Raw genomic sequence first — 27729 nt, forward strand, 5'->3', positions numbered from 1 at the left:
ACGTCATTCCTGCCATGCCAGGGATCAGCCTTGTGAATCTTCGCTGAACTCCTTCCATGGCAAGAACATCCTTCCTCAGATAAGGTGACCAAAACTGCACACAGTACTCAAGGTGTGGTCTCACCAAGGCCCTGTACAACTGCAGCAGGACATCCTTGCTCCTGTACTCAATCCCTTTTGCTATGAAGGCCAACATACCATTTGCCTTCTTCATACTTGCTGTCAACCGGGGGGTTTTCGAGCAGGCTGAGGATCCCTGAGGCCGTGGAGCTGTCGAGTGCGGAGACCACGTGAAGGTAACGGGTCTGATCTGCAACGATGTTTCGGAGCTCGAATTGTGCTTCTGCTTGTACGAACCAGGAGGCCGCCTGTTGTTCCCAAAACTGTGGGAGCTTCAAAGCCACGGAGTTCGCTTCCATGTTTCGTTTCGCTTCGCATCTTCCGCGAAAATTGTTCATGAAAATTCGGGGTCACCACTGTAGGAATGGCTAGATTCCTAACCAAAGGACTGAGATCGAGGCACTCTATCAAACAAACGATGTTTAATACTATTCAACAGAGTTTAACACGAAAAAACAGGAGAACTAAATTACAGTTCTGTACTCTTTGCTGGCTCCACGAGGACTGGCCAGGGCGGCTCCCCAGCCTGACGTCATGACGTCATCACGTTTTCCCGCCGCTGGATGATCACGTGATCAACGTGATGATGTCATCGCGTTTGGTCTCATTCTTAAAGGGATCGCGCTATGTACATGCAATAATATGAACAAGGATACAGATTCATTCTGTAGCTAATAATTTGTTAAAGATGATTATGTACATTAGATCAGAGTCCCCTGGTGGCTCTGCCACAATGTAATATTTTTGACGTAATAAAACTCACTGCGCACTTGATTTGAGTATAAAGCAAGGCTTTAATCAACTTGTTTCAAAACATGGACGTCCAGTTGCACTTCACAATTCCTGTCTTACAAAATGTCCCAGGGCAAGCTGGACCCACGCCCGAGTATTTATACTCCTTGGCCGGCGCCACCAGCTGGCTGTCCAGTGTTATTTCATGAGTTGTTTCTTCATGATGATGAGATTTATAACAATTTTCATTAGTTTGAGGGGATGTATTGATTTGAAGGGCTGTATTAGTTTGAGGACCCATCGAATAAAGTTCCCCAACGTTAAGTACTAACTGAATGGCTGCAGTTCAACAGGGCAACCACATCCCAGAGTGGAACAGAGCAGCTGTGAGAGGGCGATCAAACATTGGGATTTTATTTACTGAAAGGCCACAGAGAGTGAAGGGCATTACTGGATCAAGGCGAGATCTAGAGACGGGCCTGATGGTGTTTGACACAACAACACCATCGCTGGGAGAATACAGCTGGCAATCTCCATTAGAGAATTGACATGATCAGAATTCTCCAGTCTTTGGGGCTCTACAATCTCAGCACTAATCGTGTTCTGTCACAACAGGGACTTAACATGGTTGTCGTCATCTGTTTGTTCAAATTTTTTAAATAACTCTCTTGAACGATGTTGCAAGCTCAATGCCCCATGGAGATCCCGCAGAGTATAAATTAAAGGCTCTGGGAATGCATCACTTTAGTGTTTCATTCAGAGAGATTGCCTGCAGCTCAAAGGGAGACATCGCTTCACAGAGAAGATGCATCTGCCAATACAACGTGCCATGAAATTATACTACATGATACTTGCTGTCATTGGGGTACCTGGTAAGTGACTGAAACCAATGAGGTTGTGTAAATCTGTGTGTGAGTTGCTCTCGTGTTTTGCTCTGCGTCTGACAATGTAACCTGCTATTCGAGTGGTCCCCGTTATACAGGCACCCGGTCAGTGTTATCATTTCCTTAATGTCTTGAATCACTCTGCAGGTGGTCGAGAGAAAGCGGGGAATTACAGACCGGTAAGCCTGACATCGGTAGTGGGGAAAATGCTAGAGTCCATTATAAAAGATGTAATAGCAGAGCACTTGGAAAACAGTGACAGGATCGGACAAAGTCAACCTGGATTTACAAAAGGTAAATCGTGCTTGACTAATCTACTGGAATTTTTGAGGATATAACTGGTAGAATAGATAAGGGAGAACCAGTGGATGTGGTGTATTTGGACTTTCAGAAGGCTTTCGATAAGGTCCCGCATAAGAGATTAGCGTGTAAAGTTAAGGCACATGGGATTGGGGGCAAGGTACTGACTTGGATAGAGAACTGTTGGCAGACAGGAAGCAAAGAGTTGGAATAAACGGCTCTTTTTCCGAGTGGCAGACAGTGACTAGTGGGTTACCGCAGGGATCGGTCCTAGGACCCCAGCTATTCACTGTGGTAAACCACTTTTATCGTTCACTATCGTTACACTATAGTTATCACTGTTATATCATTACTCTATGGTTATCACTGTTCACACTGTTGTATCACTGTACGAGGTCGCCTCGTCACGCTGCTATACCTGGGCTGACCACTGCTGACTCCGCCCATGACTCCACCTACCTGCCCAGGTATAAAGGTAGTCGACTGGCTGGCATGCCTCCTTGTTGTATCCGATCACCCACGAGGGTGGGCTCTGTTATTTAGCCAATAAAAACCTATAGTTACTTTCTTAACTCGTCGCTTTTCATTGGATGAATTGATAGGTATATCAATTTTATTGGCTAAATTTTTAAATGTCGACACTTGAGCAGTCAAACGACCAGCCAAACGACCAGCCAAGCGACCAGCCAGATGCCCAGCTACAACAGCCACAGCAGCCGGCCTGGCTGCGAGCCCTCAGACCACCGTACCTGGACCTAAACCCACAGGCAGCAAACTCAGCCCTCGACTTCGAACACTGGCTGAGCTGCTTCGAAGCCTACCTGGGAGAATCCGGCGTGCCTCAGAAATCCATGCTAAGAGTTCTGAACGCCCAAGTGAGCCCTAAAGTATTCGCACTCATCCGGGACCTTAAAACATACGAGGACGCCATCAACCGGCTGAAAAGACAGTACCAAACCCCGGTAAATTCCATGTATGCCAGACACCTCCTAAGATCCCGCCCGCAACAGCCAGGAGAGCCCGTGGAGGAATTTTTACGGGTGCTACAAGCACTCGGCAGAGACTGTAACTTTAAAGCGGTAACGGCGGCAGAAAATACTGAAGACAATGTCCGCGATGCCTTCGTGAAAGGCCTGCGGTCCGACTACTCACGGCAAAGACTACTGGAAGCAAGGGACCTCGACCTGGACAAAGCTGCAGCCCTCGCTCTCTCTCTAGAGGTGGCCCATCGGGACCTCGAGGCATACTCAAGGTACTGTAACTCGCGACCCTGGGACTTGGGACCGACCGCGACCGCGATACCCCCCGCAGCAACCCCCCTGGGACCTACCTCAGCGTCGGCGTCCCGGACCCGATTGAGACCGCCACCCCCGGTACCGGCTCCGACATCGGACCCCCGCGATCGGGCCGCCGGCTGCTTCTTCTGCGGCCAGGCGAAACACCCGAGGTCGCGCTGCCCAGCCAGGAACTCTACCTGCTCAAACTGCATGAAGAAAGGCCACTTCGCTAAGGCCTGCAGAGGTGGATCATCAGAGGCCAGCAGTGCCTCATGCGAGCTGTGGGGGCGGCCATCTTCCTTCAAGGCAACAGAGGCCAGCATCCCCACATGTGAGTCATGGGGGCGGCCATCTTTGATACAGGCAACCGACACCAGCAGTGCCTCATGTGAGTTATGGGGGCAGCCATCTTCTCCGCCATTTTGTCCAACCTCGTGGGAGACGCCATTTTCCCCACCACGCCCGACCGCCACCGTGCCTCTAGACCCGACTACCGCCTCAACCGCAGACTACAACAACTCGCTCAGCTATACACTAGCCTCCGTCACACTGGACCAGGCCCGCCCGCATCACCTGTCCAAGTCGATGATGGACATCAAAGTAAACGGCCACGCCACGACCTGCCTGTTCAACAGCGGAAGCACGGAGAGCTTCATCCACCCAGACACGGTGAGCCACTACTCCCTCCCTGTCCTGCCAACGCGCAACCGGATCTCGATGGCATCGAGGTCACACGCCACAGACATCAGCGGCTACTGTGTTGTGACCCTGTCGGTTAAGGCTACGGAGTATAAAAATTTTAAACTCCTCGTCCTGCCCCAGCTATGCGCTGCCGTCCTACTAGGCCTAGACTTCCAATCCCACCTCCAAAGCGTCACGCTAGCATACGGCGGACCCCTCCCCCCACTCACAGTCGACAACCAGCAGATTTTAAACCACCCACCGCATAACACCTGCGGCCTATCCACCCTCAAGGCCCCGTCACCTTCCCTATTCACTAACCTCACCCCCGACTGCAAACCCGTCGCTACCAAGAGCAGGCGGTACAGCGCCGGGGACAGAGCTTTCATTAGCTCTGAGGTGCAGCGTCTCCTGAAGGAGGGCATCATCGAGGGGAGCACCAGCCCCTGGCGTGCCCAGGTCGTGGTCGTTAAGACCGGCAATAAAAACCGCCTGGTCATCGACTACAGCCAGACCATAAACAGGTACACCCAGCTGGACGCATACCCCCTTCCCCGCATATCTGATATGGTCAATCAGATTGCGCAGTACCGGGTATTCTCCACCATCGACCTTAAGTCAGCCTATCACCAACTCCCTATCCGCCCTGAGGACCGCCAGTATACAGCCTTCGAGGCGAACGGCCGCCTCTACCACTTCCTTAGGGTTCCCTTCGGCGTCACCAACGGGGTTTCGGTCTTCCAAAGGGAGATGGACTGGATGGTTGACCAGAACGGGCTGCACGCCACATTCCCCTATCTAGATAACGTCACCATCTGCGGCCGCGACCGGCAGGACCACGATGCTAATCTGGAGAGATTCCTCCGTACGGCCCAACGGCTGAACCTCACCTACAATAAGGATAAATGTGTGTTTAACACCTCGCGCCTTGCCATCCTCGGCTGTGTAGTAGAGAACGGAGTCATCGGCCCCGACCCCGAAAGAATGCGCCCCCTCATGGAGCTACCCCTCCCCCACTGTCCAAAGGCACTGAAGAGAACCCTGGGGCTCTTCGCCTACTATGCCCAATGGGTGCCCAATTATGCGGACAACGCCAGACCCCTCATGAAGTCCACATCCTTCCCCCTTACGGAGGAAGCGTGCGCAGCCTTCTCCCTCATTAAGGGAGACATTGCCAAGGCCACACTGCACGCAGTGGATGAGTCCATCCCCTTCCAAGTCGAGAGCGATGCATCCGACTTCGCCCTAGCCGCCACCCTTAACCAGGAGGGGAGACCGGTGGCCTTCTTCTCAAGGACCCTACAGGGCCCTGAGATCCGACACTCGTCGGTCGAGAAGGAGGCCCAGGCGATTGTGGAGGCGGTACGACGCTGGAGGCACTACCTGGCAGGCAAACGATTTACCCTCCTTACCGACCAACGTTCGGTCGCTTTTATGTTTAATAACAAGCTGAGGGGCAAAATCAAGAATGACAAGATCTTGAGGTGGAGAATCGAGCTCTCCACCTATGATTATGATATCTTGTACCGGCCAGGTAAGCTGAACGAACCCCCCGATGCTCTGTCACGAATTACATGCTCCAACGCGCAAAGTGATAGACTTCAGACCCTCCACAATGATCTCTGCCACCCCGGGGTCACCAGACTTTACCACTTCATTAAGGCCCGCAACCTGCCCTACTCCATCGAGGAGGTCAGGACCATGACCAGGAACTGCCAGACCTGTGCCGAGTGCAAACCGCACTTCTTTAGGCCGGACAGAGCAAGCCTAATCAAGGCCACCCGCCCCTTCGAGTGCCTGAGCATCGACTTTAAGGGGCCCCTCCCGTCCTCTGACCGTAATGTGTACTTCCTCAACATTGTTGATGAGTACTCCCGTTTCCCCTTTGCCTTCCCCTGCCCAGACATGACCAGTACCACGGTCATTAAATGCCTGAACGACCTCTTCGCCTTGTTCGGGTTCCCAAACTATATACATAGTGACCGGGGCTCCTCCTTCATGAGCGAGGAACTCCGTCAGTTCCTACTAGCGAGAGGTATTGCTGCAAGCAGGACCACCAGCTACAACCCCCGAGGGAACGGCCAGGTGGAAAGAGAGAACGCGACGGTATGGAAGGCCGTCCTCTTAGCCTTAAAGTCTAAGGGCCTCCCAACCTCCCGCTGGCAGGAAGTCCTCCCGGCAGCGCTGCATTCCACCCGGTCACTACTTTGCACTGCCATCAACGCCACCCCCCATGAACGAATGTTTGCTTTCCCCAGGAAGTCGACTACGGGAACCACGCTACCAACCTGGCTGACCTCTCCGGGGCCCGTCTTGCTGCGAAAGCACGTGAGGGCCCATAAAACGGACCCCCTGGTCGAGAGGGTGGACCTCCTGCACGCCAACCCCCAGTACGCCTATGTGGCATACCCAGACGGGCGGGAGGACACAGTCTCCTTACGAGACCTCGCACCCTCGGGCACTCCGGAGACACCATCTTCACCCCCCCCCCCACCACCCCCCCAATTCCAGCCCAGGTAGACGGCATGCCGGAACCCCACGAGCCTTCGCCGACCACGCAGACATAGACACCAGCATTAACACCGGATAATGCAACACCGCCGCTGCGACGATCAGAAAGGCTTACGAGGCCTCCGGACAGACTGACATACCAGAACTGGTAGTACACTTCACCCCGCCGGACTCAAATCTAAACAAGGGGTGAATGTGGTAAACCACTTTTATCGTTCACTATCGTTACACTATAGTTATCACTGTTATATCGTTACTCTATGGTTATCACTGTTCACACTGTTGTATCACTATACGAGGTCGCCTCGTCACGCTGCTATACCTGGGCTGACCACTGCTGACTCCGCCCATGACTCCACCTACCTGCCCAGGTATAAAGGTAGTCGACTGGCTGGCATTCCTCCTTGTTGTATCCGATCACCCACGAGGGTGGGCTCTGTTATTTAGCCAATAAAAACCTATAGTTACTTTCTTAACTCGTCGCTTTTCATTGGATGAATTGATAGGTATATCATTCACAATATATATAAATGATCTAGACGAGGGAACTAGATGTAATATCTCCAAGTTTGCAGATGACACAAAGCTCGGTGGGCGTGTGTGCTGTGAGGAGGATGCCGAGAAACTCCAATATGATTTGGACAGGTTGGGTGATTGGACAGATGCATGGCAGATGCAGTATAATGTGGATAAATGCGAGGTTATTCACTTTGGTGGCAAAAACAGGAAGACAGATTATTATCTGAACGGCAATAGATTGGGAGAAGGGGAAGTGCAACGAGACTGCGTGTCCTTGTGCACCAGTCGCTGAAGGTAAGCATGCAGGTGCAGCAGGTGGCTAAGAAGGCAAATGGTATGTTGGCCATCATAGCAAGAGGGTTCGAGTACAGGAACAAGGATGTCTTGCTGCAGTTGTACAGGGCCTTGGTGAGACCACAGCTTGAGTATTGTGTGCAGTTTTGGTCACCTTATCTGAGGAAGGATGTTCTTGCCATGGAGGGAGTGCAGCAAAGATTCACCAGACTGATACCTGGGAGGGCAGGAATGACATTTGAGGAGAGATTGGGTCGATTGGGCTTATACTTGCGGGAGTTTAGAAGAATGACAGTGGATCTCATTGAAACTTATAAAATTCTAACAGGACTAGACAGACTAGATGCAGGAAGGATGTTCCCGATGGCCGGGGAGTCCAGAACCAGGGGTCACAGTCTAAGGATAAGGTGTAAGCCATTTAGGACAGCGATGAGGAGGAATCTCTGCACCCAGAGAGTGGTGAAGTGGAATTCTCCACCACAGAAGGCAGTAGAGGCCAATTCATTAAATATATTCAAGAAGGAGTTGGATATCTTTCTTAAGGCTAAAGGGATCAAGGGATATGGGGAGAAGGCAGGGACAGGGTACTGAGTTTGGATGATCAGCCATGATCTCATTGAATGGTGGAGCAGGCTCGAAGGGCCGAATGGTCTACTCCTGCTCCTATCTTCTATGTTTCTATGTTTAATCCATTGCCACAACATAAACGAAATCTCTGTTTATAACTCACAGCTCGAAGATATGCAATTATTGCCTTTAATGGAATATCTTGTAATGTTGAGTCAGACCTCAGTGCGGGCAGATCTTTGAGAGAAGCTATTATTGGGAGTATTTGTCACTGTAGAACTGTACAGGGTGTGGGTCACAAACCAGAGTGGTACACCTGACCCCAGTGACCATGTATTACTGGGAGTATCTGTCACTGTAGGACTGTACAGAGTGTGGGTCACTAGCTGGAGTGGAACACCTGACCCCAGTGGCCATGTATTATTGGGAGTATTTGTCACTGTAGAACTGTACTGAGTGTGGGTCACAAACCAGAGTGGCACACCTGATCCCAGTGACCATGTATTACTGGGAGTATCTGTCACTGTAGAACTGTACTGAGTGTGGGTCACTAACTGGAGTGGAACTCCTGACCCCAGTGGCCATGCATTACTGGGAGTATCTGTCACTGTAGAACTGTACTGAGTGTGGGTCACTAACTGGAGTGGAACACCTGACCCCAGTGGCCATGTAGTACTGGGAGTATCTGTCAATGTAGAATTGTACTGAGTGTGGGTCACTAACTGGAGTGGAACTCCTGACCCCAGTGGCCATGCATTACTGGGAGTATCTGTCACTGTAGAATTGTACTGAGTGTGGGTCACTAACTGGAGTGGAACTCCTGACCCCAGTGGCCATGCATTACTGGGAGTATCTGTCACTGTAGAATTGTACTGAGTGTGGGTCACTAACTGGAGTGGAACACCTGATCCCAGTGACCATGTATTACTGGGAGTATCTGTCACTGTAGAACTGTACTGAGTGTGGGTCACTAACTGGAGTGGAACTCCTGACCCCAGTGGCCATGCATTACTGGGAGTATCTGTCACTGTAGAACTGTACTGAGTGTGGGTCACTAACTGGAGTGGAACACCTGACCCCAGTGGCCATGTAGTACTGGGAGTATCTGTCAATGTAGAATTGTACTGAGTGTGGGTCACTAACTGGAGTGGAACTCCTTACCCCAGTGGCCATGCATTACTGGGAGTATCTGTCACTGTAGAATTGTACTGAGTGTGGGTCACTAACTGGAGTGGAACTCCTGACCCCAGTGACCATGCATTACTGGGAGTATCTGTCACTGTAGAATTGTACTGAGTGTGGGTCACTAACTGGAGTGGAACACCTGATCCCAGTGACCATGCATTACTGGGAGTATCTGTCACTGTAGAATTGTACTGAGTGTGGGTCACTAACTGGAGTGGAACACCTGACCCCAGTGACATGTAGTACTGGGAGTATCTGTCAATGTAGAATTGTACTGAGTGTGGGTCACTAACTGGAGTGGAACACCTGACCCCAGTGACATGTAGTACTGGGAGTATCTGTCAATGTAGAATTGTACTGAGTGTGGGTCACTAACTGGAGTGGAACTCCTGACCCCAGTGACCATGTAGTACTGGGAGTATCTGTCACTGTAGAATTATATTCGGTGTGGGTCAGTAACCCTAATTGAACGAACCTGTTCTAATTTGAAATCTTTGTGTCGGGTGACCGATCTCTTCCCTCCGTGAATCAAGGAGAAAGTAGAACATTTTTTGGATGCTAAAATCCAGCCCTTACTATCTGGGCTCAGACACGGAGAATGCTTGATCAGTCAATTACTGTCTCTTTTCCCTTCTCTGTTTCACAGTTAATTTAGTGGCGATTGTGATCCTGTCTCGGGGAAAGTGCGGGCTCTCCACCTGTACCACTCGCTACCTGGTGGCCATGGCCGCGGCGGATCTCCTGGTCATCGTCACCGAGGTCATCCTGCGCCGGATCAACTGGTATTACCTCCCGGAGTCTTTCCTGGACATCACTCCTGTGTGTAGTGTTCTCTCTGTCCTGGTTCGCGCAGCCACCGACTGTTCTGTCTGGTTCACCGTCACGTTCACCTTTGATCGATTTGTGGCCATTTGTTGCCAGAAGCTGAAAACAAAATATTGCACCGAGAAAACCGCGGCCGTGGTTCTGGCAACAAGTTGCGTTCTGCTCTGTTTAAAAAACATTCCCTTCTACTTTATATATGAACCTGGAAAGATAATCGACAATGTACCGTGGCTTTGCTACACGATCCCAAGCTATTATACTGAGCCCGGATGGGTGGGATTTAGCTGGCTGGATAAGGGTTTAACCCCATTGCTCCCATTTGTTTTAATTCTGTTGCTCAATGCTCTGACAGTCAGGCACATTTTAGTGGCCAGTCGCGTCCGTAAGGGACTGAGGGGCGAGAACAAGGGAGCGAATCGCATTGACCCAGAGATGGAGAGCAGAAGGAAGTCTATGATTTTACTCTTCACCATATCCGGCAGCTTCATACTCCTGTGGTTGATATTTGTTATAGAATTCTTATATTATACCATTGCAGGAGGAGATAATTACAATATGTCTTTATATACCCTTCAACAAGTCGGAGGAATGTTGCAGAATTTGAGTTGCTGCATAAACACATTTATTTATGGGGTGACCCAGTCCAAGTTCAGAGAGCAGGTGAAGAGCGCGGTGAAATATCCGTTTACTTGTTCAATTAATTAATAATTAGAAGAACTGAGCACGGCCCGGAGGCGGGTCACAGTGTTTCCAGTCCATGAATGTAATATTTAGCCCCAGACTGCCAGCCACTGAATTAGAACAGGAATCGCCGGTGATCTGACAATGCAACCAGCGATGGGGCATGCACTGTCTTCAGGACATGGCACTATTTCTGACTGACAGTTCCCACGTTGTACAGGGCCTTGGTGAGACCACACCTTGAGTATTGTGTGCAGTTTTGGTCACCTTCTCTGAGGGCAGATGTTCTTGCCATGGAGGGAGTGCAGCGAAGATTCACCAGGCTGATACCTGGGATAACAACAGAAAATGCTGGAAAAACTCAGCAGGTCAGGCAACATCCGTGGAGAGAAATTAGAGTCAACGTTTCGGGTCAAAACCCTTTATCAAGACTTATCAAAATGTTGACTCTAATTTCTCTCCACGGATGTTGCCTGGCCTGCTGAGTTTTTCCAGCATTTTCTGTTGTTATTTCAGATTTCCAGCATCTGCAGTATTTTGCTACTGATACCTGGGATGGCAGGAATGACGTATGAGGAGAGATTGGGTCGATTGGGCTTAGACTCGCTGGAGTTTAGAAGAATGAGAGGGGATCTCATTGAAACTTATAAAATTCTAACAGGACTAGACAGACTAGATGCAGGAAGGATGTTCCCGATGGTCGGGGAGCCCAGAACCAGTGGTCACAGTCTAAAGATAAGGGGTAAGCCATTTAGGACAGAGATGAGAAGGAATTTCTTCACCCAGAGAGTGGTGAACCTGTGGAATTCTCTACCACAGAAGGCAGTTGAGGCCAATTCATTAAATATATTCAAGAAGGAGTTCGATATATTTCTTAAAGCTAAAAGGATCAAGGGATATGGGGAGAAATCAGGGGCAGGGTACTGAATTTGGATGATCAGCCATGATCTCATTGAATGGCGGAGTAGGCTCGAGGGGCCGAATGGCCTACTCCTGCTCCTATCTTCTATGTTTCTATGGGACAGGACCACTAGTTTCTTGCACTCCGTCTATAAAGAGTCACTTTAGCTATTGAGTGCAGCAATTCATTTGCAGTTTCCAAATTCAGAGCCTTGCCAACAGATAGGCAGACAGAGCTAAGCTGCCGCTCAGAGGATTCCATGACATAGAATATAGAGCAAAAAAAAACATTCCGCCCAACTAGTCTGTGCCAGTAGCCAGTCCGTAAGGGGGATCCCGAGCTCCTAGTGGCCTGTCACTTTAATTCACCGCCCCATTCCCACTCAGACCATTCCGTCCTCGGCCTCTTGCACTGTTCCACGGAAGCTCAGTGTAAGCTCGAGGAACAGCACCTCATCTTTCGATTAGGCACTTTACAGCCTTCAATACCGAGTTCAACAATTTCAGATCATAACCTCGGCCCCTATCGCATATATATATTTTCCCTTTCTTTTTTTTAATCCACACTTTCGCCTGGGATTTTTTTCATTCCAATATGCCAGCTGTCCTTCATTCTGCCAGGGCCATTCACACTTCATCTAGAGCCACCTTTTGTTCCTTGAATATCTCTTAATGTCTCTCAATGTCTCTTAATCTCGCCTGCTTTCGATCCTATCTCTGACCTTCCCTTTTGTTCTTTCATCCCCTCCCCCTTTTCCCAGCTCCCACTTGCTTTAAAATCTATCCCTCTTCCTGCTTTCTTTTTCTCAGTTCTAACGAAGGGTCTTCGACCTGAAACGTTAACTCCGTCTCTCTCTCTCCATGGATGCCGCCCTGGCCTGCTGAGTTTTTCCAGCGTTTTCTGTTGTTATTTCGGATTTCCAGCATCCGCAGTATTTTACTATGGTAGTCTGTGCCGGTCTTTATGCTTCGCATGTGTCTACCTCATCTCAGACTCTCAGTACTTCGTTCTATTCCCTTTTCTCTCATGCACTCGTCTAATTTCCCTTTGATAGCATCTAAGCTATTTGCCTCAACCACTTCCTGTGGTACTGACTTCACATTGTATACACTCTCTGAGTAAAGACATTGCTCCCTATTTCCCTAATGGATTTATTAATAACTATCTTGTATTTATGGACCCCTATTTTTGGATTCTACCACGAGTGAAAACATTCTCTCCACAGCGACTCTGTTCAAAACATTGATAATTTACAAATCCTCTATCAAGCCTCCTTAAAATCCATTGGCCCAGAAATTCGGGTCGGGGGCTTCCCGCGGGTGCAAGCCCCCGACCTGCACTTACCTAGCGCGCCGGCCGTTGTGCTGTGGGCCCACGTGGGATTCCGATCCTGCGCCTCCTCCAACTGCCGGCGCACAGTGCCTGCGTATCCCAGGGGCGCAGTTAGTTCGAAGCGTCCCCTGGGATCACGTTGGCCATGGAGAGCCAATGGTAGCAGGGAATCTGTATTCATAGATTTGACAGGAAGACCTGTCAAATCTATGAATAGAGATCGGCCCCAAAACATAACAAAGTTTCAAATAATTTTTTTTTTTAAATCACATTTTTAAAATAGCTATAAATTACATAAAATAACTATTTTAAACAATAATGCAGTTTTGGTCACCTTATCTGAGGAAGGATTTTCTTGCCATGGAAGGAGTGCAGCGGAGATTCACCAGACTGATGCCTGGGATGGCAGGAATGATGTATGAGGAGAGATTGGATCAATTGGGCTTATACTCGCTGGAGTTTAGAAGAATGAGAGGGGATCTCATTGAAACTTATAAAATTCTAACAGGACTAGACAGACTAGATGCAGGAAGGATGTTCCCGATGGCCGGGGAGTCCAGAACCAGGGGTCAAAGTCTAAGGATAAGGGGTAAGCCATTTAGGACAGAGATGAGGAGGAATTTCTTCACCCAGAGAGTGGTGAATCTATGGAATTCTCTACCACAGAAGGCAGTTGAGGCCAATTCATTAAATATATTCAAGAAGGAGTTAGATATATTTCTTAAGGCTAAAGGGATGAAGGGATATGGGGAGAAGGCAGGGACAGGGTATTGAGTTTGGATGATCAGCCATGATCTCATTTAATTGCGGAGCAGGCTCGAGGGGTGGAATGGCCTACTCCTGCTCCTATTTTCTATGTTTCTATGTAGACAGCGACTCAATCCCTCTGCCGGAAACCTGTCTTAGGATGAACCAGACCATTCGCAAGCTTGGTATGGTATTTGACCGCAGGATGATTTTCCGATCACATATCCACTGCATCTCCAGGATGGTCTACTTCCAGCTCACTGAACTCCACCGCTGCCTCAGATCATCTGCTGCTCAAACCTTCATCAATGACTTAGCGAGCTCTAGAATTGGCGCCTCCAATGCCCTTCTGACCGTCTTCCCATCTCCCACACTCCATAAACTTGAGCTCATCCAAAGCTCTGCTGCCCGTATGCCAACTCTCCAGCAAATCCCAATACGCCACCACCCCTGTGCTTCCTGCCCCACTTTGACTCAGGTCTGGCAAAGCCTCAATTTTCAAATTATCATCAAATCTCTACATGGCCTCCCTGCCTCTGTAACCCCCACCATCCCTACGAGCCCCCGAGATCTCAGCCCGGTCAATCCGGCATCTTGCACATCCCCGGTTTTAACCACTCCACCATTGGCGGCTGTGCCTTCAGCTGCCCTCTCCCTAAGCTCATGGGATCACCTCCCCAATCCTCTCTGCCTCTCGAAATCTCTCTCCTCCTTTTAAGATGCTCCTTAAATCTTACCTCTTTGACCAAGCTTTTGGTCACCTTTCCTAATACCTCCTTATGTGGCTCGGTGTCAAATTGTGTTTGGTAACGCTCCTGTGAATCACCTTGGGACGTTTCTCTAAATTAAACAGGACAAGTTCTTGTTGTTGTTGCAAATATTGATGTTCTTTTTCCAATTACAAGCCCATTCTGCAACTTTTATAGCATCTTCCTGTATCCTGTCGCAGTCCTCCTCTGTATTAACTATATACCACCATTTTGGAGGAATCCGCAAACATTGAAATTGCACTCCTGGTTCTCGAGTCCAAATTGTTTAAGTAAATGGTGAACAAGTGTGGTCCCAGTGCCAATCCTTGTGGAAAACCACAATCCATCAGCTGCCAACTAAGCTCACTAAGCTCATGGTCTACAGAGCAGCAGTGATACCTGCCCTGCTGTATGCCTCAGACACATGGACCATGCACAGCAGGCACCTCAAAGCACTGGAGAGGTACCACCAATGCGGCTTCCGCAAGATCCTGCAATTATATTGGCAGGATAGGTGCACCAACGTCAGTGTTCTTGCTCAGGCCAACATCCCCAGCATCAAAGCTTTGACCACGCTCAATCAGCTCCAATGGATGGGCCACATTGTCCGCATGCCCGATACGAGACTCCCAAAACATGTTGGCCTTCGTAGCGAGAGGGTTCGAGTACAGGAACAAGGATGTCTTGCTGCAGCTGTACAGGGCCTTGGTGAGACCACATTTTGAGTATTGTATGCAGTTTTGGTCGCCTTATCTGAGGAAGGATGGAGGGAGTGCAGCGAAGATTCACCAGACTGATACCTGGGATGGCAGGAATGATGTATGAGGTGAGATTGGGTCGATTGGGCTTATACTCGCTGGAGTTTAGGAGAATGAGAGGGGATCTCATTGAATCTTATAAAATTCTAACAGAACTAGACAGACTAGATGCAGGAAGGATGTTCCCGATGGCCGGGGAGTCCAGAACCGGGGGTCACAGTCTAAGGATAAGGGGTAAGCCATTTAGGACAGAGATGAGGAGGAATTTCTTCACCCAGAGAGTGGTGAACCTGTGGAATTCTCTACCACAGAAGGCAGTTGAGGCCAATTCATTAAATATATTCAAGAAGGAGTTAGATATATTTCTTAAGGCTAAAGGGATCAAGGGATAAGGGGGGAAGGCAGGGACAAGGTACTGAATTTGGATGATCAGCCATGATCTCTGAATGGCGGAGCGCGCTCGATGGGCCGAATGGCCTACTCCTGCTCCTATCTTCTATGTTTCTCTGTAAGTTGCAAGTGATAATAGAATCCTAGAATGATACTGTGCAGAAGGAGGCCATTCGGCCCGTCATGCCCGTGCCGGCACTGTGGGAGAGCTATCCAATTAATCCCACTCCTCCGCTCTTTCCCCGTTATTTTTTTGCTTTACATCAAATATTCTTTCCAAATCCGTTGTGAATGTTGCTATGTATCTGCTTCCACCAGCCTTTCAGGCAGTGCATTCCAGATCACAACAACTCGCTTTGTTAAAAAAAAGCCTCCTCATGTCGTCTCTGGTTCTTTTACCACACACATTGATTCTGTGTCCTCTGGTTACTGATCAATCTGCCACTAGAAACAGTTGCTCCTTATTTACGCTGCCAAATCAATTTCAGCGTTTGATCTCCTCTATCAAATCTCCACTTAACCTTCTCTGCTCGAAGGAGGACAACCCCACATTCTCAAGTCTCTCCATCTAACTGAAGTCCCTCATCCCTGGTACCATTCTGGTCAATTTCACCTTAACCTTCTCTGCTCTAAGGAGAACAACCCCAGCTTCTCCATTCTCTCCACGTAACTGAAGTCCCTCATCCCTGGTACCATTCTGGTCAATCTCCTCATAACCTTCTCTGCTCTAAGGAGAACAACCCCAGCTTCTCCATTCTCTCCACGTAACTGAAGTCCCTCATCCCTGGTACCATTCTGGTCAATCCCCTCATAACCTTCTCTGCTCTAAGGAGAACAACCCCAGCTTCTCCAGTCTCTCCACGTAACTGAAGTCCCTCATCCCTGGAACCATTCTGGTCAATCTCCCCTTAATCTTCTCTGCTCCAAGGAGAACAACCCCAGCTTCTCAAGTCACTCCATGTCACTGAAGCCCCTCATCCCTGGCACCATTCTGGTCAATCTCTCCTTAACCTTCTTTGCTCCAAGGAGAACAACCCCAGCTTCTCCAGTCTCTCCACGTAACTGAAGCCCCTCATCCTTGGTGCCATTCTGGTCAATCTCCCCTTAACCTTCTCTACTCTAAGGAGAACAACCCCAGCTTCTCCTGTCTCTCCACGTAACTGAAGCCCCTCATCCCTGGAACCATTCTGGTCAATCTCTTCTGCTCACGCTCCAAGGATTTGATATCTTACCTAAAGTGTGGTGCCCAGAACTGAACACAATCCGCTGAAGCCTCGCCAGTGTTTTATAAAGATTTACCATTAATTCCTTGCTTTAGGTCTCTATTGATATATTAATAAAGCCAAGAATCCCATATGCTTTTTTAACAATGTTCTCAACTTGTCATGCCACCTTCAAGAAGGCAAATGGTATGTTGGCCTTCATAGCGAGAGGGTTTGAGTACAGGAACAAGGATGCCTTGTTGCAGTTGTACAGGGCCTTGGTGAGACCACATCTTGAGCATTGTGTGCAGTTTTGGTCGCCTTATCTGAGGAAGGATGTTCTTGCCATGGAGGGAGTGCAGTGAAGATTCACCAGACTGATACCTGGGATGGCAGTAATGACGTATGAGGAGAGATTGGGTCGATTGGGCTTGTACTCGCTGGAGTTTAGAAGAATGAGAGGGGATCTCATTGAAACTTATAAAATTCTAAAAGGACTAGACAGACTAGATGCAGGAAGGATGTTCCTGATGGTTGGGGAGTCCAGAACCAGGGGTCACAGTCTAAGGATAAGAGGTAAGCCATTTAGGACAGAGATGAGGAGGAATTTCTTCACCCAGAGAGTGGTGAACCTGTGGAATTCTCTACCACAGAAGCCAGTGGAGGCCAATTCATTAAATATATTCAAATGGAGTTAGATATATTTCTTAAGGCTAACAGGATCAAGGGATATGGAGAGAAGGCAGTAACAGGGTACTGAATTTGGATGATCAGCCATGATCTCATTGAATGGCGGAGCAGGCTTGAGGGGCCGAATGGCCTAATCCTGCTCCTATCTTTTATGTTTCTATGTTTCAAAGATTTGTGTACATACACTCCTATGTCTCTTTGATCAACACCCCCTTTAAAATTTTATCATTTAGATCATCTTGCCCCCACCCCCCATTCATCCTACCAAAATGCAGCGCTTCACAATTCTCTGTGTTAAATTTAATCTACCATGTGCCTGCCCATTTGAAACATAGTTCGGGTTATGTTGTAAGCGAAGGGATTGGATTTGGAAAGAAACTCCATCAGGGAAACATAGATACATAGAAATATAGCAGAAAGGAGCAGGAGTTGGAATAAATGGGTCTTTTTCCGAGTGGCAGGCAGTGACTAGTGGGTTACCGCAGGGATCGGTTCTAGGACCCCAGCTATTCACAATATATATTAATGATCTAGACAAGGGAACTAGATGTAATATCTCCAAGTTTGCAGATGACACAAACCTGGGTGGGCGTGTGTGCTATGAGGATGATGCTGAGAAACTCCAGTATGATTTGGACAGGTTGGGTGATTGGGCAGATGCTTGGCAGATGCAGTAGAATGTGTATAAATGTGAGGTTATCCACTTTGGTGGCAAAAACAGGAAGGCAGATTATTATCTGAATGGTAATAGATTGGGAGAAGGTGAAGTGCAACGAGACCTGGGTGTCTTGTGCACCAGTCGCTGAAGGTAAGCATGCAGGTGCAGCAGGTGGTTAAGAAGGCAAATGGTATGTTGGCCTTCATTGCGAGAGGGTTTGAGTACAGGAACACGAATGTCTTGTGTAGGGGTTCGCAAAATTCCCCTATTTTCCCTGAAGATCGGGAAATATTGGTTCACATCACAGATGAAGATTTATGTGTTTTGAATTGCCTCTGGGTAGGACAGTGTTTTTAAAACATACCCAGAATCGTGAAAGGCTGCATTGGGCAGAGCAGCACTTGGGCAACATCAGGACCTAAGACAGTACAGTTTATTAAAAATGGTACATCTGAGTTTCGAACTGTGTATATTTCAAAGAGGTTTGAAAATGGCCGTCAGAAAGCATGGCCAAAAGACAAAAGAAAGCAGCTTGCAGCTCGTGGAGTATGTCTGTGAAAAAGTGGGAGGATCAAATACAGTGGCAGCCAGACCTGCCAATCAAAGGGAGTTCCCTTCTCAGAAGCAATCGATGTTTGTTTAAGGGATTAACCCACTTGAACTAAACCGCAGAACAATCGGCTCTGTTTACACAGTATTCTAGCCCCATTTCAACACCACTTACACACAATGGATATATCTAAACCCCGGAAAAAGGACTTTGATAGGGAACAGATCAGTATGGATGGGTTTGAATCTCCCATCACTCAGAACAATAGGGCAGTTGGATTCCCTTTTGTTTTAGCCCAGGTGAACTCCAGATGTGGGCGGGTACACTTCGGCCCCAGAGTGCAGACACATTAAACCACTCCAACCCATTTGGGTCAGCCAATCACGGTCTTTCCTTTGTGTATTCGGGCATTTGGGTGCGAACTTTGGCCCCAGAGTGCAGACACATTAAACCACTCCAGCCCATTTGGGTCAGCCAATCACTGCCTTTTAGCAAGGCAACCTAGTAAGGAGATAGGGGGTGGTAAATAAGGGGAAATTGCTAAGATTGTTTAATCAACATTGTAGCCATTAATCCCTCGCTTTTGCCATCTGCCTTCCCCCATTTAAGCAGTTTTACTGTAATTACTGTGTTTGCATGGTATAGTTTAAAATTTGATTATAGTTTCTTTAGTTTAAATAAAGTTGACTTTCTCACATCAAAACAACTTGTTCGGTTTTAATATATCATTAATTATAAGCCCTTCAGTCAGAATTGGAAGGTTGGGTAGCGATTCGAAACCGCTGTTTAAATTGGTTTACAGTGTAGCAGCAAAAGGCTGCCTGACCAGGTGAATTGCCGTAAACCAGGTAAAAGGTTGGAATTGGTCAGAGTGCAGGCAAAGGCGGCTGACCAGGTAAATTACCGTAAACCATGGAAAAGATGCCCCCCTACAAATTGGCGACCGCGGCAGGACTGGAGGCAGTTCTTGATTTGATAAGTCGTCTGGATCTGGAGAAAGCATCAGCTCTTATTTCTCTTGTTTTCAGTATGTGGGTAGCCCTGCGGATGTTAGCGGCAGCGTATAGGCTGACCTATCATGGTATAGGTGGCTGGGTTAAGGAGGGTGAGATGAGGGTGCAGGAGGAGGTTAAAGAGGCCAAGAATTGGGAGTCCCAGCTTGAAAAATGCCAGGCGGAGGTAGAACGCCTCATAAGAGAGGTGAACGAGGCCAGAGATAGTGGGATGAGGGTGCGGGAAGGGAATGCATGCCTCACACTAGAGGTCACGAAATGCCAGGCATTTATAGAGTGCCTTGTGCAGGAAGTCACAGAGGTGAGGGACGGTGAGATGAGGCTCCAGGAGGAAAATGCACACCTCACCCAAGAAGCTAGCGAGGGCAAAAGCCACGCAAGGAACAAGAGAGAGTTCCTAAAGTGCCAATTTACAGTTCAAAGAGGAACGAGATGAGACTGCGGGAAGAAAATGCCCGCCTCACCTCAGAAGTAACAGAGCAGGAGGAGATGGTTAGGGAGGTAAAGGCAGCTTATAAGCTGGCCTGTGACCAAAGGTTTAGTGGAGCAGATCATACCCCCTGTAACAGAAAGATAGAGAGTTTGGGTATGGAGTTAAGGAGGACTGGGCTGCTTCAACAGTGGAACAGGGAAGGAGAGTTCTGGGACCCCTGTAGAGCAGGTCCGGTAGCAGAAATCCAGGACAAGGGAGGCACACAGGGGATAGTTTTGGCCCCAGACCAAAGGCAGGTCCAAGTCCAAAATTCCCCATTTAAACCACCCAGGTAAGAGAACATGAGTTTGCTGACCAGACAAGTTCAAGTTCACAGCCTGTGAAGACAGGAGCTGTGGCTTGTTTCCAGGGAATAGTTGTCCAGCCCACAAATTGGGACACTTCCCTGCCCCAGTGGAACCTAAGGTTTGGCCAAAGCTTAAATTCGAACCAACGTTTAAATTTAAACAAGTTATGGGGTTCAATAACAGAGAAACAGCAACCTGAGATTAGATATCTGCAGGCTGCCGCCAATCCATTCACAGAAATCACCTGGGGGGCTCCAGGGAGGAGCAGCCCTTTGAAAAGACTCCCCGTGCATGCGCAGTCGCTGGTCTGGAGACAGGAATTCCCCAGTCTTTTAAACAAGAGGTCCGCGCAGGCACAGTCGCACGCCTGAGGGGAGAGGTTTCTCAAGACCAGGTTCGCGCAGGCGCAGCCACGCGCCTGAGAGAAGTGGTTTCTCAACACCGGGTTCGCGCAGGCGCAGTCGTGGACTCGGAACCCCGAGCAGCTCTTGCTCACTGTGAGGCCAAGCGCGCAGGTGCAATCGGACGTTTAAAGGTCCCCGCTTCCCAATACATACGTAGACGCAGTAGCCTGCTTGGAAGACCCAGTGGTTCTTCCTTCCCTTTTCAGCGAGATTGTTCGCGCAGGCGCAGTTGCCTGTGGGACACCAGCAGCTCCTCATCGGTTTTCCCGCGCAGGCACAATCGCCTGTTTGAAGCCAGAGGCTTCACAGCCTCTGCCGCGGGACTCTGAGGAGGAGGTTTGTGCAAGCGCAGTTGCCGGCGGCACCACAGCGGCTCTTTTCCAGTTTTCCTGCGCAGGCGCAATCACCTGTTTGAAGCCATAGGCTTCACAGCCTCTGCAGTGGGACTCTGAGGAGGAGGTTTGCACAGGCGCAGTTGCCGGCGGGACCACCGCGGCTCTTTTTCAGTGTTCTTGCGCAGGCGCAGTCGCCTGTTTAAAGGGACCAGCTTCCAGCCCGCTTCTAGAGTGGTTCCTCCCATGATGTGGGACCCTAGGGAGGCAGGGAGAGCAAATCCTCTTGCAGGGGAGCTGGTAACAGGCTTTGGACATGGGGAGGAAAATTTCCAGCCACCAGCAGCGGGTGGTGAGGGAATACCTGCCCCCAGTACAGGAGTGGGCAGGGAAAAGGAGACAAACCCAGAGTACCGGCAGGCTGCCAGGTATCTTATACAGTGTTTGTACCAGGGGGAGAAGGTTCCCAGCCAGCTAGGGCTGTGACCCAGGCTCAGGGTCCGCCAGCCAACGTTTCCCCCACAGAGACGCCCCTCAGAAAGTCTCAGCGGATCCGCAAGCCCAAGAAAAGATGGTCTCCAGAGTACCTGCCACAGAGAACAATCTCCCGAACCGGGGAGAAGCCAAAGAACAGAGGTCCCCAACCAGCAGCCTTAAGCTGCGAGGGACCAGAGGCAGGAGGCAGTCCAGCTTCGCTGCAGCCAGCCGTAATCTGCGACAGTGCCAGAGATTAGCCTGGCCGTCTGGAGACGGGCGGCATTTGTATTATAGCTATGTGTGTATATAGCTTGCTTTAAGGTGTAATTTGTAAGTTTAGAATTAACTGTTGTAGTTTAAGTTAAAGTTTAAGTTTACAAGTGTGCCAAATGTTTGTATTTTGGTCCGAGGTTGAGGGACCCGACCACCCCTCCACCTAAGGCAGCAGGTCAGTGAGACCTGGCTGCATGTCCTTTTAAGTTCTTTTGCAGGAGAGTGGAAGAAGAAGCAGCCCTGTTTGCCCAGCCCGAGCTGGGCATCGAAGGACGATATGGATACAGAATTTTGGGGATCACCTCGCCACTGGACAAATCCAGAGGGAAACCCCACAGCGACCTTTGGGAGAAACCGGACAGGGTCCGGAGGAGCTTGCCTACTCCTCCTACGCGGAAGAGATGGCCCCAGCTGGGTGGGGCATGGCCCCCAACCCAGCACTATCCTGACCAAAGTTCACTTGTGGGAGACCTCGTTGTTGAGGAGTCATGGTGGGGAAGTGTGGGCGCCTTGTCAGATAGGGATGCGTTCCCCGGGAGTGGGTGGTGATGGCCCAGGAAAGATTCTAAAGGGGAGCGGGAGACCCAAGAGTCATGTGGGTGTGTTCGGGGAAGGGAGGAACTCACCCGGGGGCCCACGGGCAAAGTTAGAGTGGAAGTGTGGCTGGGGAGGATGAGTGGGTGGCCGGATCTGGGATACAAGTTTGAGTGTGGGGCCAGTGAGAGCCGCCACACAGGCACCCATCATTTTCTGCAGCCAGTCGAGGGAAGACAGGAGGGGAGGGACTGGGAGTCACGATCCCATACTCCCCGGTCTCGGTCTGTGCTAAGGTAATTTAAAACATGAGGGGTACCCCGCCTCCACTAAGGGACAAGGTAATGGCTCGGGGCTGGCGGAGCAGGCTGGTCTGTAAATCCATTCTGCATGTTTTAAAAGTCCAAGACCATTCAAGGGGGGTGGAAGGAACACTTACTGCCCGAGTGGGAGGAGCAATATGCACTCGAATTTCGCAACCCATCATTGGCACGTGAGGGTCGGGGTTTGTTTAAGCATGTTGTTCAAGTTTTTTTGTATTTTGTGTTACAGCCCCAAGTTGAGCAGAGGACTAGGATCCTCTCTGTGCTCGGGATCATTTTGTGACAACTCCAAGTTGAGCAGAGGTGTAGGACCCTCTCCATGCTTGGGATCATTGTGATTACATTGTATGACTAAGATTGCAACATTTTGTAATAAGTTGTAATGTAACAAGTGATGCAGGGGTATGAGACCCCTTATTGTAAGTTGATGTATCTGTAAGATGCCTGCAGTACCACGTTTTTTTCACAAATTTGAGGGGAATAGACGGGACGGGGATCAGTGGTAGGTAGCTGTTAGGTAAATACAGGGGATGGTTGTTTGTCGGGGGGTCAGAAATTTTGCTCACTCCTTCGAGTGGATACTACAATCAAGTTGGAAGTACCAAAAGGAGGGAATGTAGGGGTTTGCAAAATTCCCCTATTTTCCCTGAAGATCGGGAAATATTGGTCCACATCATGGATGAAGAATTATGTGTTTTGAATTGCCTCTGGGTAGGACAGTGTTTTTAAAACATACCCAGAATCATGAAAGGCTGCATTGGGCAGAGCAGCACTTGGGCAACATCAGGATCTAAGACAGTACAGTTTATTAAAAATGGTACGTCTGAGTTTCGAACAGTGTATATTTCAAAGAGGTTTGAAAATGGCCGTCAGAAAGCATGGCCAAAAGACAAAAGAAAGCAGCTCGCAGCTCGTGGAGTATGTCTGTGAAAAAGTGTGAGGATCAAATACAATGGCAGTCAGACCTGCCAATCAAGAAGTTCCATTCTCAGAAGCAATCGATGTTTGTTTATTGACTTAAGCGATTAACCCACTTGAACTAAACCGCAGAACAATTGGCTCTGTTTACACAGCAATCTAGCCCCATTTCAACACCACTTACACACAATGGATACATCTAAACCCTGGAAAAAGGACTTTGATAGGGAACAGATCAGTATGGGTGGGTTTGAATCACCCATCACTCAGAGCAATAGGGCAGTTGGATTCCCTTTTGTTTTAGCCCAGGTGAACTCCAGATGTGGGCGGGTACACTTCGGCCCCAGAGTGCAGACACATTAAACCACTCCAACCCATTTGGGTCAGCCAATCACGGTCTTTCCTTTGTGTATTCGGGCTTTTGCGCGCGAATTTTGCACACAGACTTTTTCAGCGCCAAACAGGTGTTGGCAGGATATAAAAGATAGCTCCTGAGAAGCTATCTCTCTCTCTCACTTCACTGGACCACAGGTGAGCAGGTTTTCTGACTCCTCAGCAAGGCAACCTAGTAAGGAGTTAGGGGGTGGTAATTAATGGGAAATTGCTAAGATTGTTTAATCAACATTGTAGCCATTAATCCCTCGTTTTTGCCATCTGCCTTCCCCCATTTAAGCAGTTTTACTGTAATTACTGTGTTCGTGTGGTATAGTTTAACATTTGATTATAGTTTCTTTAGTTGACTTTCTCACATCAAAACCACTTGTTCGGTTTTAATATATCATTAATTATAAGTCCTTCAGTCAGAACTGGAAGGTGGGGTAGCGATTCGAAACTGCTGTGTAAATTGGTTTACAGTGTAGCAGCAAAAGGCTGCCTGACCAGGTGAATTACCGTAAACCAGGTAAAAGGTTGGAATTGGTCAGAGTGCAGGCAAAGGCTGCTGACCAGGTAAATTACCATAAACCACAGAAAGGATGCCCCCCTACACTTGCTGCAGATGTACAGGGCCTTGGTGAGACCACACCTCGAGTATTGTGTGCAGTTTTGGTCGCCTTATCTGAGGAAGGATGTTCTTGCCATGGAGGGAGTGCAGCGAAGATTCACCAGACTGATACCTGGGATGGCAGCAATGATGTATGAGGAGAGATTGGGTGGATTGGGCTTGTACTCACTGCAGTTTAGAAGAATGAGAGGGGATCTCATTGAAACGTATAAAATTCTAACAGGACTAGACAGACTAGATGCAGGAAGGATGCTCCCGATGGCGGGGGAGTCCAGAACCAGGGGTCACAGTCTAAGGATAAGGGGTCAGCCATTTATGACTGAGATGAGGAGGAATTTATTCACCCAGAAAGTGGTGAACCTATGGAATTCTCTACCACAGAAGGCAGTGGAGGCAAATTCATTAAATATATTCAAGAAGGAGTTAGATATATTTCTTAAGGCTAAAGGGGCCAAGGGATATGGGGAGAAGGCAGGGACAGGGCACTGGGTTTGGATGGTCAACCATGATCTCATTGAATGGCGGAGCAGGCTCGAGGGGCTGAATGGCCTACTCCTGCTCCCAGCTTCTATGTTTCTATGTTTCTATGTAAACTGAGCAAGGAGATAACTGTATATGCAGGAAAGAGTGTCAGTTAGTAGGTGTTCCATGATTGTGTTTTTAACTGAGGACCTGCCATGAACTTATTGAATTGTGGAGCAGGCTCGAATGTCCAAATGGCCTATTCCTGCTCCTATTTCTCATGTTCTTAATTGGCCAGTCAGTCTATGTCCTCCTGAAGTAAAAACAGGAATTGCTGGAAATGCTCAGCAGGTCAGGCAGCATCTGTGGAGAGAGAAACAGAGTTAACGTTTCATTTCGATGACCCTTCGTCAGAACTGGAAAAAGCTGGAGATGGAACAGGTTTTTAAGCAAGTGTAGGGGCCGGGAAAGGGGGGAGGGGAGGAATGAACAAAAGGGAAGGTCTGTGATAGGATGGAAGGCAGGAGAGATTAAGAGACATTAAGGGAGGTTAAGAGATGGTTCAAGGCAATAGCAGATGGTAATGGGACAAGTTGAGAAACAAAAGATGGCTTTAGATGTAGTGTAAATGTCACTGGCAGAATGAAAGACAGCTGCCATGTTGGAGAGAGAAAAAATATATAAAAGGAAAGGAAACAAAAGGATTGGGGCAGAGGTTATATTCTTAAATTGTTGAACTCTATGTTGAGTCTAGAAGGCTGTAAAGTGCTTAATCGGAAGATGAGGTGCTGTTCCTCGAGCTTACGTTGAGCTTCTGTCCAGTCCTGTCAGAATAAAGTTCTGACAGGACTGGACAGACTAGATGCAGGAAGGATGTTCCCGATGGTCGGGGAGTCCAGAACCAGGGATCACAGTCTAAGGATAAGGGGTAAGCCATTTAGGACAGAGATGAGGAGGAATTTCTTCACCCAGAGAGTGGTAATCCTGTGGAATTCTCTACCACAGAAGGCAGTAGAGGCCAATTCATTCAATATATTCAAGAAGGAGTTGGATATATTTCTTAAGGCTAAAGGGTTCAAGGGATATGGGGAGAAGGCAGGGACAGGGTACTGAATTTGGATGATCAGCCATGTTTGCATTGAATGGCGGAGCAGGCTCGAGGGGCCGAATGGCCTACCCCTGCTCCTATATTCTATGTTTCTATGTTTCATTGGAACAGTGTAAGAGGTCGAGTACGGTGAGGTCCGAGTGGGAATGGAGCGGTGAATTGAAATGACAGGCGACCGGAAGCTCGGGGTCACCCTTATGGACTGAACGGAGGTGTTCCTCAAATCGGTCACCCAATCTGCGTTTGGTCTCCCTAATGTAGAGGAGATGCATCGTGAGCAGCGAATACAGTATACTAAATCACAAGAAGTACAAGTAAATCGCTGTTTCACCTGGAAGGGGTGTTTGGGGCCCTGGACAGTGGGAAGGGAGGAGTTATAAGGGAAGGTGTTGCATCTCCTGCGCTTGCACGGGAAGGTGCCGGGCGAAGGGGAAAGGGTGTGTCCTCCTGTAACCTGTTACTGTCCTCCTCATTGTGTACTACATTTCAGAGTTTCGTATCATTTGCAAACTATAAAATGATGTTGTGTATACCCAACTCCAGGTCATTAATATATATCAAAAAGGGCAGAACTCTACTGGCGCTCCCTGGAGTACGACATTGTATACCTCCATCCATTAAGATAAAAAACCGGTCACCGCTACTCTCTACATTCTGTCCCTTCCCCAATTTTGAATCCACGCTGTCCTGTCCCTTTAACACCATGGGCTACACTTTTACAAACAATCTATTAGAAGCCACCTTTTGAAACGCCTTTTTAAAGTCCATATACACAACATCAACCACACTGCCCTCAAGATGGTTCTATTTTCCTAACAAAGTGCATCACCCTGCTTTTATCTATATTAAAGTTCATTTGCCACTGATCAGCGCAGACTGCAAGTTTTGTAATGTCTATTATGAAATGAGCTTTAGAGAAATGTTCCTTCAATATTTGAAGCAAAGCATCAGCCTTATTGTGTACATACAATAACAATGAATAAAGGCAGCCATCTATAGCTGTGTGCGTTTTGGGAATTTTATCAGACAACCTGAAGATTTATTGCTCAGTAAACTCCTTGCTTATCTCTTTTAACTAGTGCTTTTCGAAGAACCGAGAGAAGTTATTACTTAAAAAACAAACAGAACCGCTGTCCTGTTTGCTCCAGCCTCTCTATGTAATTTTCAGTGTATATTTATGCATCTCACATCCTCAAATCCACCACACCCCATCTAACATCCTCAGCTCCTCCACACAACACCTAATATAAGAACATAAGAAATAGGAGCAGGAGGAGTCCATTTGGCCCCTCGAGCCTGCTCCGCCATTCAGTAAGATCATGGCTGATCTTCTACTTCATTCCTGAACTATCCTCATATCCCTTGATTCCCTTAATATTCAAAAATCCATCGATCTCTGTCTTGAATATACTCAACGACTGAGCCTCCACAGCCCTCTGGGGTAGAGTATTCCAAAAATTCACCACCCTCTGAGTGAAGAAATTCCTCCTCATCTCAGTCCTAATTGGCCGACCCCTTATTCTGAGACTGTGACCCCTGGTTCTAGACT

General features: G+C 48.5%; 1 protein-coding gene across 1 annotated transcript in view; it reads left to right on the plus strand.

Moving 5' to 3' along the window:
* The first annotated feature begins 1681 nt into the window (after positions 1 to 1681).
* Positions 1682 to 27729, plus strand: part of LOC147097234 (putative G protein-coupled receptor 139) — a 49558-nt gene continuing 23510 nt past the window's right edge. The window contains exons 1-2 of the mRNA XM_085971980.1: positions 1682 to 1724; positions 9717 to 10452. Of these exons, the coding sequence (XP_085828106.1) occupies positions 1682 to 1724; positions 9717 to 10452 (779 nt within the window). The remainder of the gene's footprint in view (positions 1725 to 9716; positions 10453 to 27729) is intronic.

The sequence above is a fragment of the Somniosus microcephalus genome, chromosome 32 (assembly GCF_052327205.1).
Source record: "Somniosus microcephalus isolate GS21.2 chromosome 32, FLI_Smic_1.0, whole genome shotgun sequence".
Classification (NCBI taxonomy): Eukaryota; Metazoa; Chordata; class Chondrichthyes; order Squaliformes; family Somniosidae; genus Somniosus; species Somniosus microcephalus.